Source organism: Haemorhous mexicanus, chromosome 5, assembly GCF_027477595.1.
Source record: "Haemorhous mexicanus isolate bHaeMex1 chromosome 5, bHaeMex1.pri, whole genome shotgun sequence".
Classification (NCBI taxonomy): Eukaryota; Metazoa; Chordata; class Aves; order Passeriformes; family Fringillidae; genus Haemorhous; species Haemorhous mexicanus.
The window spans coordinates 25467271-25483203 of record NC_082345.1 but is presented as its reverse complement, the minus strand read 5'-3'; the positions used below and the strand labels follow the sequence as shown (position 1 = coordinate 25483203).

The 15933-nt window shown below is 50.4% G+C and overlaps 1 protein-coding gene across 5 annotated transcripts; it reads left to right on the top strand.

The window, feature by feature from the left end:
* Nucleotides 1-1939: 1939 nt before the first annotated feature.
* Nucleotides 1940-15332, top strand: MFNG (MFNG O-fucosylpeptide 3-beta-N-acetylglucosaminyltransferase). Of its 5 annotated transcripts, none has more exons than XR_009486513.1 (9): nucleotides 1940-2830; nucleotides 7453-7501; nucleotides 8020-8122; nucleotides 8209-8362; nucleotides 9388-9473; nucleotides 10746-10911; nucleotides 11420-11505; nucleotides 12346-12585; nucleotides 14170-15332. XR_009486513.1 is itself a non-coding variant. In XM_059846382.1 (8 exons), exons 1-8 carry the CDS (start codon nucleotides 2492-2494, stop codon nucleotides 12413-12415), a joined length of 1053 nt encoding a protein of 350 aa, XP_059702365.1. In that variant the 5' UTR covers nucleotides 1940-2491; the 3' UTR covers nucleotides 12416-15332. The 5 variants fall into 5 exon arrangements, 3 of the variants coding, with proteins under 3 accessions (XP_059702365.1, XP_059702366.1, XP_059702367.1); XR_009486512.1 differs by having other exon boundaries at nucleotides 12346-12816; XM_059846382.1 differs by having other exon boundaries at nucleotides 12346-15332.
* The last annotated feature ends 601 nt before the right edge of the window (nucleotides 15333-15933 follow it).

The window sequence follows — 15933 nt, the reverse complement described above, 5'->3', positions numbered from 1 at the left end:
GGGATCTAAAAATAAAACCTGCAGGGACTCTCCAAAGGGATATGGGAGATGCTCTGGAGATGTTCTTGCTTCAGGGGAAGGCAGGAGTCTTTGAGACTTAGAGAAATACAGAGGAGGAGGGAAGAGAAGTGGATTCAGTGGTTTCTTCCTTACAAAAGTAAAAAGTTGTAGCCAGCGACATGGGCAGAGTGAAAGTATGTCTGAGATGTGGAGAAACTGAGCACATGGCTTTAGCCCTACAGGGAGATCTTCCCTGAGTACCTGGGAAGTGCCTGTGGCTGGCTGGACACACGGTGGGAGTGTGGTACAGAGGGACCCTGGCAGGCTGCCCTGCCCCTCTGTTCTAAGGTCCCATGATCTGACATGTGCATGGGGCGGGCTGTCCTTCCTTTTCCACATGGAGCCATTCCACACCCCCGCCAATTCTCCTGGGCCCCAACTTATTACTTTTTATTTTTTCGCTATGCTGAGATTGGATGCCCACAGCTTGTAGCTCCCTGAGGAGGCGCTCTGATTTTGGCAGCTTATATAGAGCACGCTCATCCTGCTGTCCCCACGCTTGCTGCACAGGGAAGCTGAGATGGGGACATGGATATCATCCCCCCTTCTGGGCTGGATGTCTCTCTGGATCTCTCTGGCTACTCTGTAAAGTGGCCTGCAGGTAGTGTGAAGGGGACTGCATGGTCACCTACCCTGTATCTAACTGAACCAGCAAAAGCATGCAGCAATCTGTGACATTCACCCCAAAACTTCCCTTCCATGGTGGTCTCTGTCCTTGTCTCTGTCTTCTGATATCCCTGTCCCTTGCTGGCACCCAGAGGGCTGGAAGTGAAGGTGGCTTAGGGGAGACCAGTTTTGAAGGTGGGGGGTGAGGAAGGAGCTGGAGGTGCCACTTTGCTGCTGTGCCTGCAGGTCTCTGAGGTTTTCCAAAGAGAGAGGACATTCCCTTTCCTTTCCCAGGGAGAGTAAGGCTACACTCTCCCTGGTAAAGGAAAGGGAATCTTGGACAGCATGAAAGCCACAAGGGACAAATGGCTGAGCTCAGCCCTGCTGCAGGGGGCAAAGGCCTGGGTGAGACATAAACTCAGCAGTGACACTGCACCCCCTGCCCCCACCCTGAGCTCCCACAGAAGTGTTCAAGGCTGGGTTTGATGGGCTCTGAACAACCAGGTCTAGTGGAAGGTGTCCCTGCCCATGGCAGTGGGCTTGGAACTGGATGATTTTTAAGGTTCCTTCCAACCCAAGTAATTCTGTGATTCTACAGCTGGAAGGGAGGCAGTAGGCCCTTCCTTGTGCTTTTGCTTGCTGGTGCACCTCTTCTGTGAATGTCACTGGTTCTGCAGCCACCTGGGCAGCAGAATGCTCTTGGGTATCCTGGTGGGGGTTGCAGGGCTGGAGGCAGAGGAAAAGGGACCTCCCAGAGCAGAGTCTGGTTTAGGGAGATGGGTGTCAGAAGTGGCGGTCACACCTCAGCTTGATTCTCTGGGGTGTGGCGGCAGGAGGGGCAGCAGGGAACACACAATTCTGCTTTGAGAGGCAAGCTGGGACGAAAAGGCAGGAGCAGCAACTCAGACCTGCATCCATAGGAAAAGTTTGGGGCTGAGGGAATTCCTGGGGAAAAATCGTTCTTTGCAAGAACGACAGAGGACCCCGCACCTTAACTTCACCTGAGCCCACATCAGTGTCACCGTCCCCTCCTCTCTCAAGAGCAGGGGGATGAGCAGGCCTGCGGAGATCGGGCCGAGCTGTCACAGAGAAGTGGGGAAATCAGTCAAGCAACAGGTTTGTCCTCCCAGACCTGCCGTTTGTCACCTCGCAGGTGTCCCAGAGTGGGGATGCGCTGCTGAGGCAAACCCGCTGTCAGACGCAGGCCTCCCCGCTCCATCCTTCCTCCCGGGGCCGGCGCCCCGCCCCGTGCCCGGAGGCGGGACCGGGGCTGCGGGGGGAGGGCGGGGGCTGCGGAGGGACCGGGGCTGCGGGGGCAGCAGGTGGCGAGGAGCCCCGCTGTACCGCGTCCCCGCCGCCCTGCTGCCGGCTCGCCTCTGTGCGCTGGTGTCTTCTGATGTCTTCGGTCCAGACTTTCCCCTCATGGCTCTGATCTCCTTTGTCGCCCCCTCAACACCCAGCCTGGGACACTCGGCCTCTCCGTCGGGAGCAGAGATGCTCGCTTTCCTCCTGGCAGGCTGTGCCAGCCACGTGCCGTCGCCTCGGAGTGTTTTCCAGCCGTGTGTCCCTGCCTCGCTGGGTCACTGAGCTCTCCGTAGTCTGTGAAAACCCCCCCTGCTTCAGCGGGATCCTTCAGCTCTGCTGACTCTTTGGCTTCCTGGTCTTTGCCCACCCTGTTCCTTGACCACATCTGTTCAGACCTTGCTCTTAACAGTTCTCAACCCCTCGGAGGCTTCGAGAAGAGCGGACAGCGTCACGTGGAGGTACAGGCGAGCTTGTCCTTGTTCAGGAGGATACGGGCTGCGGCAGGATCGGTTCGGGAGCCATGGGCCGTCGGCTCCTCCGCGGTGTCTCTGGAGCCGCAGTCTTCCTTGCCAGTGTGGCTCTTCTCTCCATGCGGCTCCACGGGGCTCGGGAAGCGTCTCAGTACCCCGGGGTCGGGGAGGGGATGTTGGAGAAGCCAGAGCAGCAGAGCGAAGGGAGCCCTGAGGGAGCTGGTGGCAGGGGGCAGAAGGACCTCGGACTTCATCCTCCGGAGGGATATAGGAGTGAGGGAGGCCTGACGCTTGGGGACATTTTCATAGCTGTGAAGACAACCAAGAGGTTTCACCAGAGCAGGATGGAGCTGCTCCTGGACACGTGGATATCCCAGGCCAGTGAACAGGTGAGAGTGTGTGGATTCTGACTAGAGAAAAGGTGTTAGTAATGGGGCAGGCATGGGGTGTCAGGGCAAGGGGATAAAAGCCAAAGGAAGGGGAGGCTGGGCACTGTAGTGCCCCTCAGTACTTTGCCTCATTTTCCCTATTTCTCACGTCACATTCAAAGGGAGATGCTACCCAGCAAAATGGTTTCACCAGTAGCTGCTTCCTGGGAAGGGCTGGTGAAGATGCCATGCCTGACTGAATGCACAGACCATCCTGTGTCTGTATGAAATGGTGGCTTTCCATTTCTCCTGGTGCCATGAGTTTGTTGGGTTTGGAGCTGACAGGCTCTCCTGGCCCTTTGTCAGCATGCCTACACTGTGCCTGGGGACCCATTGCCCTGGGAAGGTGCAGTGCAGTGGGCAAGAGAACAAGGCAGACAGGCTCCTGGAGGACCTCCTGTAGTGAGCCCTGTTCACCCCCCAGCACATCAGCACAGTCCCTACTTTCCCTTCTTGGGCATATGCTTTCATGTGCATGATCTTGAAGTGTTGTGGGTGTATTTTTGACTTTTTTCTTTTTTTTTTAACTGAGGACCTGATGTTTCCATCCTTTGCTCAAGCAGTTTGGAGAGTTTCCTTCCTGCTAGAGAAACTGATGCAGGGCACCCCATTAGTGGTGCTGTGCAGGCTGGCTCACTGCTGGGCAGGAGCATTCCCCAGAGCTCTGGTGCTTTTCTCCCTCCCTTGCAGAGCTGCTCCTCAGGAAAGAAGAAATCCTGTGGCTGCCCTGAAGAAGGTTTTGGTTTTTTGTTTTTTTTTTTTTTTTCCTCTGCCTGTGTGTGATGGGTGCCTATAAGGCAAAATCAGGCCCCAGCAAGGAAGGGGACGGGGGCGGAGGTGCTGGGTAGGAGAGTGCCCAAAGCAGTGCAGGGTTTGCTGGGTGAGGGTGGTTTTCCACTTCGTGGTGCTGCAACTGTCTGGTCTGCTGCGGTCGTCACAGGAAGCCATGTCCTATTTTGAGCACGCTTCCTCTCCTGGCTGTGTGTCCCTCTCAGCGTCTGAGATGCCCTGCTTCCTCCTGCAGAGGCACTTCTCCTCTCCAGCCAGCTCCAGCCCAGCAGCTCCTTGAAGAAACCAAACCCAACCACTTGGCTGCACTGGCATTAGGATATTGCTTGTGGGGCCTTCCCAGTGGGTTTTTAAGGAGCAATTCACCTGTCCTTCCTTTGACAAATCGGTGCCTGGCTGTTCTGCTGATGACAGAAATTAGATACTAGCTCCCCAGACTCATCTGATCCCCTCTGGAATGCAAGTGATGTCCAAACCTTGGAAGAGGTGTTGAATTTTCCATACTGCTGCCAGCCTCTGGAAAGCTACACAGACTGAGCAGAAAAATAGGAAGGAAGGGGTAGAATGGGTGTGTCACTTATTTTTAAACAGTTTTTTCAGTGTTACCAGTTTTTGTTGCAAGCTTGATTTTTTCCTTCTCCCTCCTCAATTTTCTGTGTTTTTCTTCTTCTTTTTTATGAAATGGCTTTGAGGGGAGTGGGAGCAGAAAGGGAGGTAAAGAGAAGTACGTGAAAGTCAAAAACTTTTTTTTTAATACATTCCTGCTTAAGGGGTGTTTTAAATTTACAGGAAAGGGTTAGTTTTGAAAATGTGACAATATAGAAAGCCTCACTTAGCAAAAACAGGACAGCTTTCAATTTGCAAAGGACATTTAATTGTTGTAGGGACAGGAATAGTGCACCAGACCTCCTATTACTGAGTCCTTATGGAGAGACAGAGGCTTTAGGAATTAGTCCTGGAGAAATTCAGGTCTCAGAAGTCCTGATGTGCAGAGGCTGCCTTCTCCTAGGGCTGATCCAGCATCTTACTGTCTCACTTGCCCTCAATCATGGCTGGAGACCAATTCAGTGAGAGTTTCTCCACTGGTGGCCAGCAGGAAAATTTTAGCAGCTGGCTGTGTTGCTGATGCCAAGCCTGGCTTCAGATCTGGATACCTGCATGGTTTCCTCCTGGAGGAAGAGACCCAGACCTCCCAGGTCAGGCTTAGGTGACTGTAACAGGAGGTAGGAACAGCTGTGGTTTTGATGGCAAGGACAGACTGTGTGGGAGCCAAATTAAAAATCCTCTGTGTTGGACTCTGTTGGGGTAGAAGATAAGAGAGATTGTCTCTGAAACTGCTCTGAAGTTTAATCTGAAGACATGCAGTTGGTGAGAGATGGAGAAGTGTGAGATGGGCACTCTTTGCTGGACCATGCTCTGCCTCCTGAGAACTGATCCATGACAAACTTCCCACTGGAGATTGATGTGAAAGCCATTTTAGTGAAAGGCCTTTTCCTCAGCAAAAGCTTATCAAAATAGAGAGTGTGGGTTTTGATGATTGTTTAGCTGGGCAGAACCTTGGAGTGACTTACACTCCTGGCCCCAGTAGTTTTGGTGGAGATAAGTCCAGCTTTCTGGTGTGGTGTGGTAATGTGAACTATATCTAGCACTTCTCCTCCTTTTAGAAGCCCACACACCCAGCCAATTGGAAGGAAACCTTTGAATGGCCCATCCTGAACTGGCTTTCAGATTTCCAGTGATGTGAACGCACCCCAGATGTTGAATCTGTTCTCTGTGCAGGACAGAACAGTAATCCTGCTGATGTGCTTGCATTTTGGAGAGGGTTTCTTCATAGAGAAATGATACCCTGGGAGCTTAGGCGATGAACATGGCCCTGGATTGTCAGGTTCCACATCTTTATTCCCTTTTGCTAGTTTTTTATTGCTAGGCTATTTCCCCAGTTTGGGGAGAGGAGGTCTCAAAGTCTAATGTTTATCCATTATGTTAATGAAGAGCTGCCAGAAAAAGCTGTTTGACATAGTGGCTCCATATCACTGCTCGCACTGCTGTCCAGCAACCTCCTTTCTTACACTTCTCCACTCCAGAATGGAGGAGAGATGGAGACATCTTCTCCACTCCAGAATGGAGGGATGCTTTCTGTGCTTCGTCTCTGGCAGCAACTGCTGTGCCAGGTTTCCCACCCTCAGGTGTATGAGGGATGGTGAGCCAAGGATGGGGGCAGCTGCATGTGCTGTTGTGATCTTTTGCTTTTCTCAAGCACAGCCATGTGTGCCATGGAGATCAGAGTTTGAAAGTGTCAGAAAAATCGGACTTGCCTAGTCCTCACACTCATATTTCCCTTTTCCCAGTTATTTTGGACAGTCTGGTGTTGCCTGTGGTGACAGTGTACTTTCATCCTTGTGTTCCATAGGAACATGTAGGATGTCTGCAAAAAAACTCCCAACATTTCTCATCTTGCATCGAAAGAAAACTGGGTACCTCAGAATGTTTTTACAAGCAGAAAATTTGGAAAAGATGCATCTTGCTATTTTAGGTCAATCAAATGTGATGTTAGACACGTGATATCAAGATGGTTTTATATCTGCGAGTAATTTCCAGCAACAATATTTCTTGGGGTTTTTTTTTTTTGGAAATGTCAGAAAGTTTCAACAGCTTCAGATTTTGTTTTTCTTAAGATGAAAATATTTGCCATAGTGGAAATTTCTAACTCTGACATGCTGGCAAGGGAAATCCCGTGCTGCTGACAATCCCTGCCTTGCCTGAAGGTTGTGATATGATCCCCTGAACCAGAGCAGTTCCTTTACCTGGGACTTGGCTAATTGCTGCTTGTCACGTGATCCCCTTAAAAGTGGTGTTAACTAAGTGACTTTACTGGTAGGGTGGGGTAGGAATGTGTGCATGCTCCATTGCTGCAGCTCAGCTCTCAGAGGGTAATTCACCGAGCCTGTAGCTCATCCAGCTGAGATCAGGAAACCATCCTGCTGTCTGCTTGAGCCAGGTACCTCTGAGGGTCCTTCACTGCCTTATTTTCACATACACAACCTTTCTCCTGCTACGTCCTCTAGATAGGGGTATCTCCCAAATGTTGGGTGGGTGTGGGAGGTGTGGAGACTTGTGTCTCCCTGCCTTTGGGAGCAGTGATGGCTCCTGGAGCTGCTGTCTGCCTGCCTTGTTCCCTTTGTACCTGTGCAGGTGCTGTGTTTAACCAGCCTGTGGGCAGCTGGTGGGGAGGCTGTTTATGGCTCGCGACTCCTTTTTCATTTCATGGAAGCTAATTTTCTGCCTGAGGAAAGCTTTTCTCCACCAGCCCTGATCCTCGCCTGGCTCTGAACAGGGAGAGATGTGCCACATAATGGCAGCAAGGGGGATTAGAGAAGCCTGGGAGTGGAGGAAGAGGAGGAGGAGGGGGCAGAAAGTGGCAGGGGGCTGTGCACACTTCTCACACAAACAGATGTTCTTTTAACCCAAGCGTCATTTAACCACAATGCCTTAATTTTTTTACCACTGACACCTAATCCAGGGCTACCTCACCCCCTCACTCAGTGTCATGGGTCCCCTGTTCCCAAGGCAGTGGGATGGAGGTGAAAACGAAGCCACACAAGTGCTGATGGTTGTGCAGGAAGGGGGAGCTCAGTCATCCTTCTATTCATCTGCTGCCTGGGAGTGGGTACAGCAGCAGAGCATGCAGTGGGGTAACTATGTCAAGTGTGTCCAGCTGTGGGAGGAAGAAGTGGGCAGACAGGAACAGCACCAGCTCCATCCCCAAGAGTAATCTCTTTTCATTGTTTTCCCAGACCTACATCTTCACTGATGAAGAAGATGGTTCCTTGAAAAGGAGAATGGGTAATGACCTGTCCTATGACACCACCTTTCTACTCTACCTTCACCTCCTGAGCTGTCCTGGCCTTGAGAGGGGGTCTGGTGTGAGAGCTGGCTGTCCTGCACCAGCACTGCCCAATGAAACATGTCCCTTGCTGTGTCCTGAGGTGGTGATGGTTTGGTGTAGCTGGCTTACCCCAGGGCATGCAGCCAGCTGGAGGCAGGGTGCTGTCTGCTTTAAAGCATCCATGGGTAGAAGTGGCACATGACAGAGCCCCTCAATCTCTGCATCATGGTTGGCAGTGGGTACGGTGGAAGTGTGGATGGCAGGCATACTAGTCTTGGCCAAATTGCTTGGCTGTGTCCATGTTTCATCTTCTGGTAGGGGGAGGAGTGGAACCCGTGTCTCCATGGGCTTGGATGGCCCTCTTTTGGGGGGCCATGAGGAGGCTGTCTGTGAACAAACCGCTTCCCTCCTGCCCAGATGTCCTCCCTGTGACCGTGCAAAGTGGGCTGGCTCTGAGCTTTTCCTCCTCTGGCAGGTGGCCATGTGATCTTCACCAACTGCTCTGCCGAGCACAGCCACCTGGCCCTGTCCTGCAAGATGGCTGCAGAGTTCGACGCCTTCCTGGCCAGCGGCCTGAGGTGAGGCAGGGCTGCTGTGGGGGGACCCCCGAGGGCAGGGGCACCCTCCTTACTGCAAACTTCTTGTGTCTTCCTGTCTGCCCCAGCTGGTTTTGCCACTTGGATGATGACAACTACCTGAACCCTTGGGCACTCCTGAAGCTCTTGTCCTCCTACGCGGAGACACGGGATATTTACCTGGGCAAACCCAGCCTGAACCGACCCATCTGGGCCTCCGAAACGCTGCCAAACAACCAGACGGTACAGCCTGTGGTGGTGCTGATGGTGGGCTGGGGGCAGTGGGGTGTTTTGGTGCTCTGGCTCACATTTGTCATAGTTTAACCCCAGCCAGCAGCCAAGCCCCATGCAGCTGTTCACTCACCCTCCCACCAGAGGGACTGGGGAGAGAATCGAAAGGGCAAAAGGCAAAAAACTCATGGGTTGAGATAAAGACAGGCAAAGCAAAGTAAAACAAGGAATTAAGTCACTGTTTCCCACGGGCAGGCAGGTGTTCAGCCACCTCCAGGGCCCCATCACACATCGTGGTGACTTGGGAAGACAAACACCATCATTCAAAATGTCCCTCCCCATCCTCCTTCTCCCCACACTTTATATACTAAGCATGGTGTCATATGAAAAATCCCTTTGGTCACTTGGGGTCACCTGTCCTGGCAGTGTCTCCTCACAATCTCTCTTGCACCCTCAGTTTCCTCACTGTGTTCCAGTAGGAAAGCAAAAAAGGCCCTGGCTGTTGTGTAAACCCTGCTTAGCAATAACAAAACCATCCCTGTATTGTCAGTGCCATATTCAGCACAAATCCAAAACACAGCCCCACACCAGCCACCATGAAAAAAGTTAACTCTACCCTGGCCAAAACCAGCACAGTATTGCAAGGAGAGACAGGTCCCAAGAGGAATGACAACAGCTGAAAACTTGCCATCTTGTCTAAACATGGCTGTAAAGTGTTGACTAAATTTGATCATCCAAGGGGCAGAGTCCCATGTTGCTGCTCTGCCATTGAGTACGTGTCTGACAGGACAAAAGCATGCCCTAGGCACCCCACCTGTTGCTGCCAGCAGGAGCAACTGGCTGTTCCAGTTATGAGGAAGTGAAAATCCATGCTGTACTGTGAGAAAGTCCTTCCTCTGGGCAGCAGTCAGGGGGCTGGGGTGACAATAGGGCTGTGTTTGTCCTGACATCGAAGCTGGGTTTCCAGCATTCCCACCTCTGGGAGTATGGGATTGTCTGAGCCTCTGCCATTGATGTTGTCTGGTGTTTCTCTCCAGAAATCCGTGCGCTTCTGGTTTGCCACGGGAGGGGCCGGGTTCTGCATCAGCCGCAAGCTGGCAAGGAAGATGGTGCCCTGGGCCAGGTGAGCTGGGGAGTGTGGGAGCCTTTGGGGACGAGCAACGTGGCTGCACATTAATTCCTGGCAGTTTCAGACCTGGATTTGTGCATGTGGTGTTTGCAAAGGTGCAGAGTGCCGTGTGCTGCATGTCTGCAAGATGTGAGACTGGAGGAAGGATGTAGTGGGTGGGTCTGCCAACTGATTGAAAACTGCAAGAGCAGGCACATCAGTAAACATGGTCACAGGATGATGTACTCTCTCCCCGTCTCCTTAAGGCTTTTGGTTACTCCCCACACTCCTTCCAATCCCTTTTAGATTTGTGTGACTCTTTTCCCATCTGCCTATCTTATCTCCCCTTCATCTGCCTCTTTCCAGATTTCCATACCTCCCTCCTGAGCTGATTTTCTGTTCCCTCACCCCAAACCCTCTTTGGCTTCTCAGGTGTCCGCTGTCATTTCCTCAGCTTGATGCTTGGAGAACAGAGGTAGGTCCCAAGGTTGTGTTATCCCAGCCTAGAACAAGATGATGCCCTAGGTTATACCACAAGCACATACACTGGTGAGCATTGGCTGTGCCTTAACCAGCCTTAAGCAGATCTGAGCATACCCAGGAGGGCAGATCTGATCCACACCAGGTGTCTGCTTTGGCCAAATCCCATGATAGGTATTTTATGGTAGACACAGTCAAGAGAATGATCTGTGATCGAGGGTAAAGTGAAAGTGGCCCAGATAGAAAATGCCTAAACTGGCATAAAGTCTGCCACTACTGTTTTTAAAATGCTTAAAACACACTTCGGTTTGCTGGGGGTTGTTGTAGTAGACAGTGCTTCATACTATGTAAATAATTCCAGTTCCAGAAGCCTTAAAATTTGGTTTACCCTGTCATGAAGAGGTGGCCAAGTATGTGGTGTTACATTACAGTAGATGCCGTATCCAAGTTGCATGTCCTGTTTTTACTTCCCCCTGGACCTGGCCATGTGCTTCCACTGTTTCTCTTGTGGTGGCTTGTCTGACTCCCCAGGGGCTCAGTGCACTTCACCAAACACATGGAGAAGTGACTCAATGAAGTCTGTCAGCTCTCTGCATCAGCTTACCGAGGGCCTGGATTATGTATCAGGGACAGCATGGCTGGGAATGGTGAAAGAGCAAGCCCATTCCCGAGTATTTACAGATGGAACTCAGGAATTTCTTGCTTAGTTACAGGATTTACTCTGGTTTTCAGTAATCTCCTGCCCAAGTGGATGCCTACATCTGCCCCTACCCTTTTCCTAACCCATGCAGCCCTACTCTCTTCCAGTGGCAGGAACTTCCTGAGCACTTCAGAGCTCATCCGCCTGCCGGATGACTGCACCGTGGGTTACATCATCGAGTGCAAAGTCGGTGGGCAGCTGATTCCCAATGCACTCTTCCACTCCCACCTGGAGAACCTGCAGCTCATCCCCACCTCTCAGCTCATGCAGCAGGTGAGGAGGGGAAGGGAAGCAAGAGGGAGGTGTGTGTGGAAGGAGGAGTGGAAGGAGGCTTACAGGCACGTTGTTACACTGATGGCAGTGATGTGCATTGAATCAATCATCTGCTCTTCTGGGGAGGCTTTCCTGACAAATGTGTCTTTGAAATAAGGAGCAGATGTTGCCTGCAGCGCAGCTGCCAGTCACAGTGCCCTGGCATCAGTGGTGGGGAGAACATGTAGGGGGGGTGATGGGAGGATTGAGGGCATCCCTGGGAGAATGTGGCCCAAGGACAAGCAGAAATGGTGATTGATTGGGAAAGGGCCTTTGACATGGTGCTCTCTCTGCCTTGCAAAAGACTAGTAGGATGGACCATCATGGGAAGGAAGACAGGAGAGATGTGGAAGGCAGAGGTTAAGTCAGCAGAGAAAGAACTAGAATGGGAGTTTTTATCATCCACAGCAAAGTCCTTGCTCCTGAACTCATGTCATTCTCTCTACTCCTTTCTCACCATACTTTGTAGGTCACCCTCAGCTATGGTGTGTTTGAGGACAAACTCAATGTCATTGAGCTCAGCGGCCCCTTCTCGCCCCAGGAGGATCCCTCAAGGTATGGGGCATGAGTGCTCTGGGTGTTGCTGCTGTGTAAGCCCTCAGACAACAGGCTGGGAGGGGGAGGCAGCTCAGGGGGGTGCAGGAGGGCTAGAGGGAGGGACAGGAACCTTACCGTCACATGGCTTATTGGGTGAGGGGCACCACAGCATGAAGATATTTGTGAACGCTTATAAACGTTGCAAACCTTTTTGGGTGAGTGGGAAGAAACAAAGCATTTAAAACATTTTATTTGGACAGTTCCTAAGCCAAAAGTATTGCTGTTTATTTCCCATTTTGAGACTGAACAAGCTAACCTTTTACCTCAGGGACAGGAACAGAAATGTTCTTTTAAACTCAGGAAAGGAAATTCTGCTTGTTTTTTCATTTTATGCTTTGCTGAGAAAACTGAAGGGAAAAAAGAAAAAGGTTCACTTCAGGCTGACTGCAAACAAAACTCTTCTTTGATTTACCTTCTCCTCTTTGAGTGAACAAACCTAAAGTTGTTATTTGCAGAGCCTGAGTAGGAAGATCCTGGCTGGAGATGGGAGGGGTGGGAAGCAGCTAGGTGGTGAAAAGAGCATCAGCAGAACCATGTAGCAGGGGCTGGTGCAGTGCCCATCTCCCTGCCTGTGATCTGGGTGAGCTGTGGGCTTGGGCTGCAGGGGCTAGAGCTGGATTTGGGTATCAGAGGGAGGCTTTGCTGAGAAAAGACATCTTGGGGTGAACAACCAGTCCTGAGCTCTGTGGTGCAGGGTGGACCCCTGTGTGGGATGGGGTGTGAGGGGGAGGCCTCCAATCTTCTAGCTGTGTGCTGGTGTAAAAAGTGTCCTCTGACCTTCCTTTGCTTTCTCCCCAGCAGGTTTCGATCCCTCCACTGCCACCTCTATCCCAACACCTCCTGGTGCCTGCAGGCTGTTGGCTGGTGATGCCTGAGGCTCAGCTGCAGCGGGTCCAGGTGACACCAGTTCACCTGTAGGGAGTGGGACACTGAAGAAGCTTGGTGCTCCCAATTTCACCTTCATCCTGCTGGTCTTGGCGCTCTGTGGTGGCTTTCTTGGGCCTCGCTCAATACTGGTGACACAGGACAAGAGACAAGGTCTGATCCAAAGATGGATAGGATGGGCTGGACACATGAATGAGCTTCTCATTTGAGCTGGGATATGTGCAAGGGATGGGAGCAGTATGCCTTCCGAGCAGATCAAGGATGGGACAGTGACTGCTGGGCATCTGGGCAGAGATGAGGACTTGCTGCTGCTGGTCTGTGCCCTGGCTGCATCTTGCTGGACTAGAAGGGCCCTGTGTGTGCATACCTGGTGCCCAGCTCCTGGTGGGTGGCAGCATGTTGTAGCTCCAGGCTCTCTGAGCAGGCCCTCTTCCTCCATACTGGTGCTTTCCCTACTGCCCACACATTGCAGCCACAGACCTGCTGAGTCTCTGCATAGTCAAAGTCTGTAGAAATGCAAAATGTGACCATTTTTGGGCTGAATGAATCTGGAAAAGCATAGTCCTTACTCAGCAGAGGGGGGATGGGCAGGAAGTACAAAGAATCAGGAATTCCCTGCTCTGCTGGGACAAAAGAGAGGACATAGAGCAAGGGAGCCAGGGGGAAACTGAGTGAGATGGGGATGGTTCCCACATTGAATGTTGAAGGTTTGTTCTTGTATGGTGCTGCATTATTCGTCTTCTTTTACCTTCTTGATGTGGGGTCACGATAATCTCTTGCTCTAATTACCAACCTGTCATCTGAGATTAGAGTCCAGCTCCTATCAGTGAGAAGAGACATAAAGGATTAGAGCTGGCTGAAAGAGAGGAGGAAGGAAGAGATGGAGAAGGAGCGCTCAGGAGCGGATTAGAGGTTACAGCTTTATAATCTTTTCTGTCCCCAACCAAAAAAATTAAGTCATGAGGGAATGGAAACAGCAAGGCAAAGAGCTTTTTATCTCTGTGGGGCTTCCCTCCAGGTGCCAGTAGCAGCTTTCTGCCTTCCTGCTCTCCCTGCTGAGTGTAACAGGAGGAAGGAGTGGACCCAAGTAGGTTACAGGCTCTGGCATATTTGTGAAGGGTCCTTTTCTCAATACAGTGCCCGGTGTGAAAGCTGGGCAATGGTCCTTGTTGGGGAATGAACTTTGGCATCATTTTGTCCTTGCACAAACAGTTAAGTGGCTGGGGGAGGGTTTTGCAGGGAAACCTGGAAGGCAGAGAGGCTGTTTTAAATGGCAGGTGGTGCCACAAACAGGTATTTTTCTTTAAAGAGTATTTCAAAACAGACTGCTGGGATCTGTGAGAGATCCTGTAATCTCCAAATGAAAGGACAAATGCCCTTTCTCTAAAGAGCTGCTCAGCTTTGATGATGCTGATGTGACTAAGCCTGCTGCTGGTGGGCTGGAAGAGCCAAAGGCAACTGTCTCTGTGGCTTTGCCATTTTGAAAACTGGCCACTCTGTCACCTCCTTCCACCCCCAAGCACCAGCATCTCCTACACAGTGCACACAAAGTTAAAAGGAAAGGCGTCAGAAAGACCTTCCACCTCTGCGAAGTGGGATCTAGAAAGGAACGAGCATTTTAATTTCTGGAAAAATCAGAAGGCAGGAGCCTGCAGAGCTGTTTTCCAACCTGGTCATTCTTACTGGCATTTAGTCAGCTTGTGTTGCAGCACACAGCCTTGCTTTCTTCTGTTGCAGGCCTTTGAAGTAGAAGTTCACTCTGAGCAGGCATAGGAGCGAGCTGATGCCAGTTACCATTCCTTGAGTTGTGGAAAGCCCTTGGCTCACACGGCTATGCCAGCCAAGAATTCATGTGGCACAAAACAGGGACCCAGCTATTGGAAGAGGGATGCAGCACCAAGAAGTCCTGCCCCACAGGACTAGTGGTTTGGGTACAACCAGAAGATGAAATACGGTTTTGTGAGAAGGAATGAGTCTTCAAGAGAAACCTACACTACTTGGATATATCATTTTTCCCCATTCAGATTTTCAGCTGATGTTAATAGAGACTTTGAGTTAAAAAGATGGACCTGGCTATAGATGTCCTGGTGACAATCCGAGCAAAATGCGATTCATGTGAGGAAACTGGTACAGCAGCTTCACTTCCCTGGGGTAAAAGCAAAGCAGAGAAACTGAAAGCTTGCTTTGGATCCTGGCTTCAGCTGGTCTGAATTGACCTGGTGCCTTTTGCATGGTTGAAGATCAGATGTTTAACGGGTTGAATCCTTGAGTGGCTGCATGGGGACCCGTTTAAGGCTGGGTTTCGTTGCTGGAGCAGTTAAGTGCCACTTTTGTGGAAAATGTCTTGTCTCATAAGGAAACAGAACAGATGAGAAGATGTCAGGGGCAGGGCATCTCTTGGGCTGTAGAGAAATGAATGACAGAAAAGTCCTGCTATGCTGTGACGACAATAGACTGGAAAGAAAATAGCTTCTGAGTCGACAAAAGAAACCAGCTTTTCTCTAAGAACAGAGAGACAGCTTAATGGGGCGCTCACCGCATGAAATCTGATCAACGTTAAAACATGAGTTAAAATTAGTTTCAGGAATGGTTCCTGCCCCTGGGGCTTGCTGTCAGATATTGTGGTTTTACAGTCTCATTTTCCTAGTTTATTAAAATGTTTAGCTGCTTGGGAAAATGAGAAACAATCTCATGTGAAACTTTTCAGGGGGCTGTCTTCTTTTATTCTCTTTCTCTTAATGTAACAAAGATTTTGGAAAGGTTCCACTGGGTCTATTAAATTTGTATTTTCTTCTTTTTCTTTTTTTTTTTTTTAATAATCTCCACCTTTCTCTAGCTCACACTTCCTTTTCTCATTGCAGGGGAAAAAACCAAAAAACTCTCCCAAGAACTAAAAGGAATGGAGGCATGGTCTTTATATTTTACTGGGAAAAATGGGGTCAAAGTCAAGGGTGTTGGCATGACCCTGCTGTTGTACAACATTAAGTGTAGTTCAAGGTTTCAAGTACAGACACCTCTGCCTGCCCAACACCATAGCAACCAATACTATTAATGATGTTTAAACTGTGTACTGAAAATTCAGAAAAAGGAGAAGGAGGGGGGGAAAAAAAGCAGTTACAGTATTTGAAATGTAAAATATTAAGTAAGGCTTTCATGTTAACAATATCTTTTCTTCACTTTCCCCTTAGCGTGAAGAATTTTTGTAAGAAAAGTCCTATTTGACAGTGCAAAAAAATGCTAATGACTATCCTTTCTTTAGGGGAAAAGAAGTTAGTTGAAATAGGTGGGAAAATGCAGTTGTTGCTAAAGACTTGAAGGGGAGAGAGAATAGCAACACTAGACAATGGTTCTGTCTCTGGTGCCAACTCCTCTTAACAGCTCTGCTGCCAAAGAAAAACAGATTCCTGAGCCACTGTGGGATTTGCCCAACTTGTACCCAGACTGCAGCCTTCAGCTCTCTCCCCAGGCTTCTTGCTAAGGAAGCAGCCTTCAAAAGGTGAG

What these genes read in the sequence shown, in the direction of transcription:
- MFNG (XM_059846382.1), top strand. Translation starts at nt 2,492, where the DNA reads ATGGGCCGTCGGCTCCTCCGCGGTGTCTCTGGAGCCGCAGTCTTCCTT. An exon ending in CGCTGCCAAACAACCAGACG is followed by an intron (nt 8,363 to 9,387) that starts GTACAGCCTGTG and finishes GTTTCTCTCCAG; the next exon opens with AAATCCGTGCGCTTCTGGTT. An exon ending in CCTCTCAGCTCATGCAGCAG is followed by an intron (nt 10,912 to 11,419) that starts GTGAGGAGGGGA and finishes CATACTTTGTAG; the next exon opens with GTCACCCTCAGCTATGGTGT.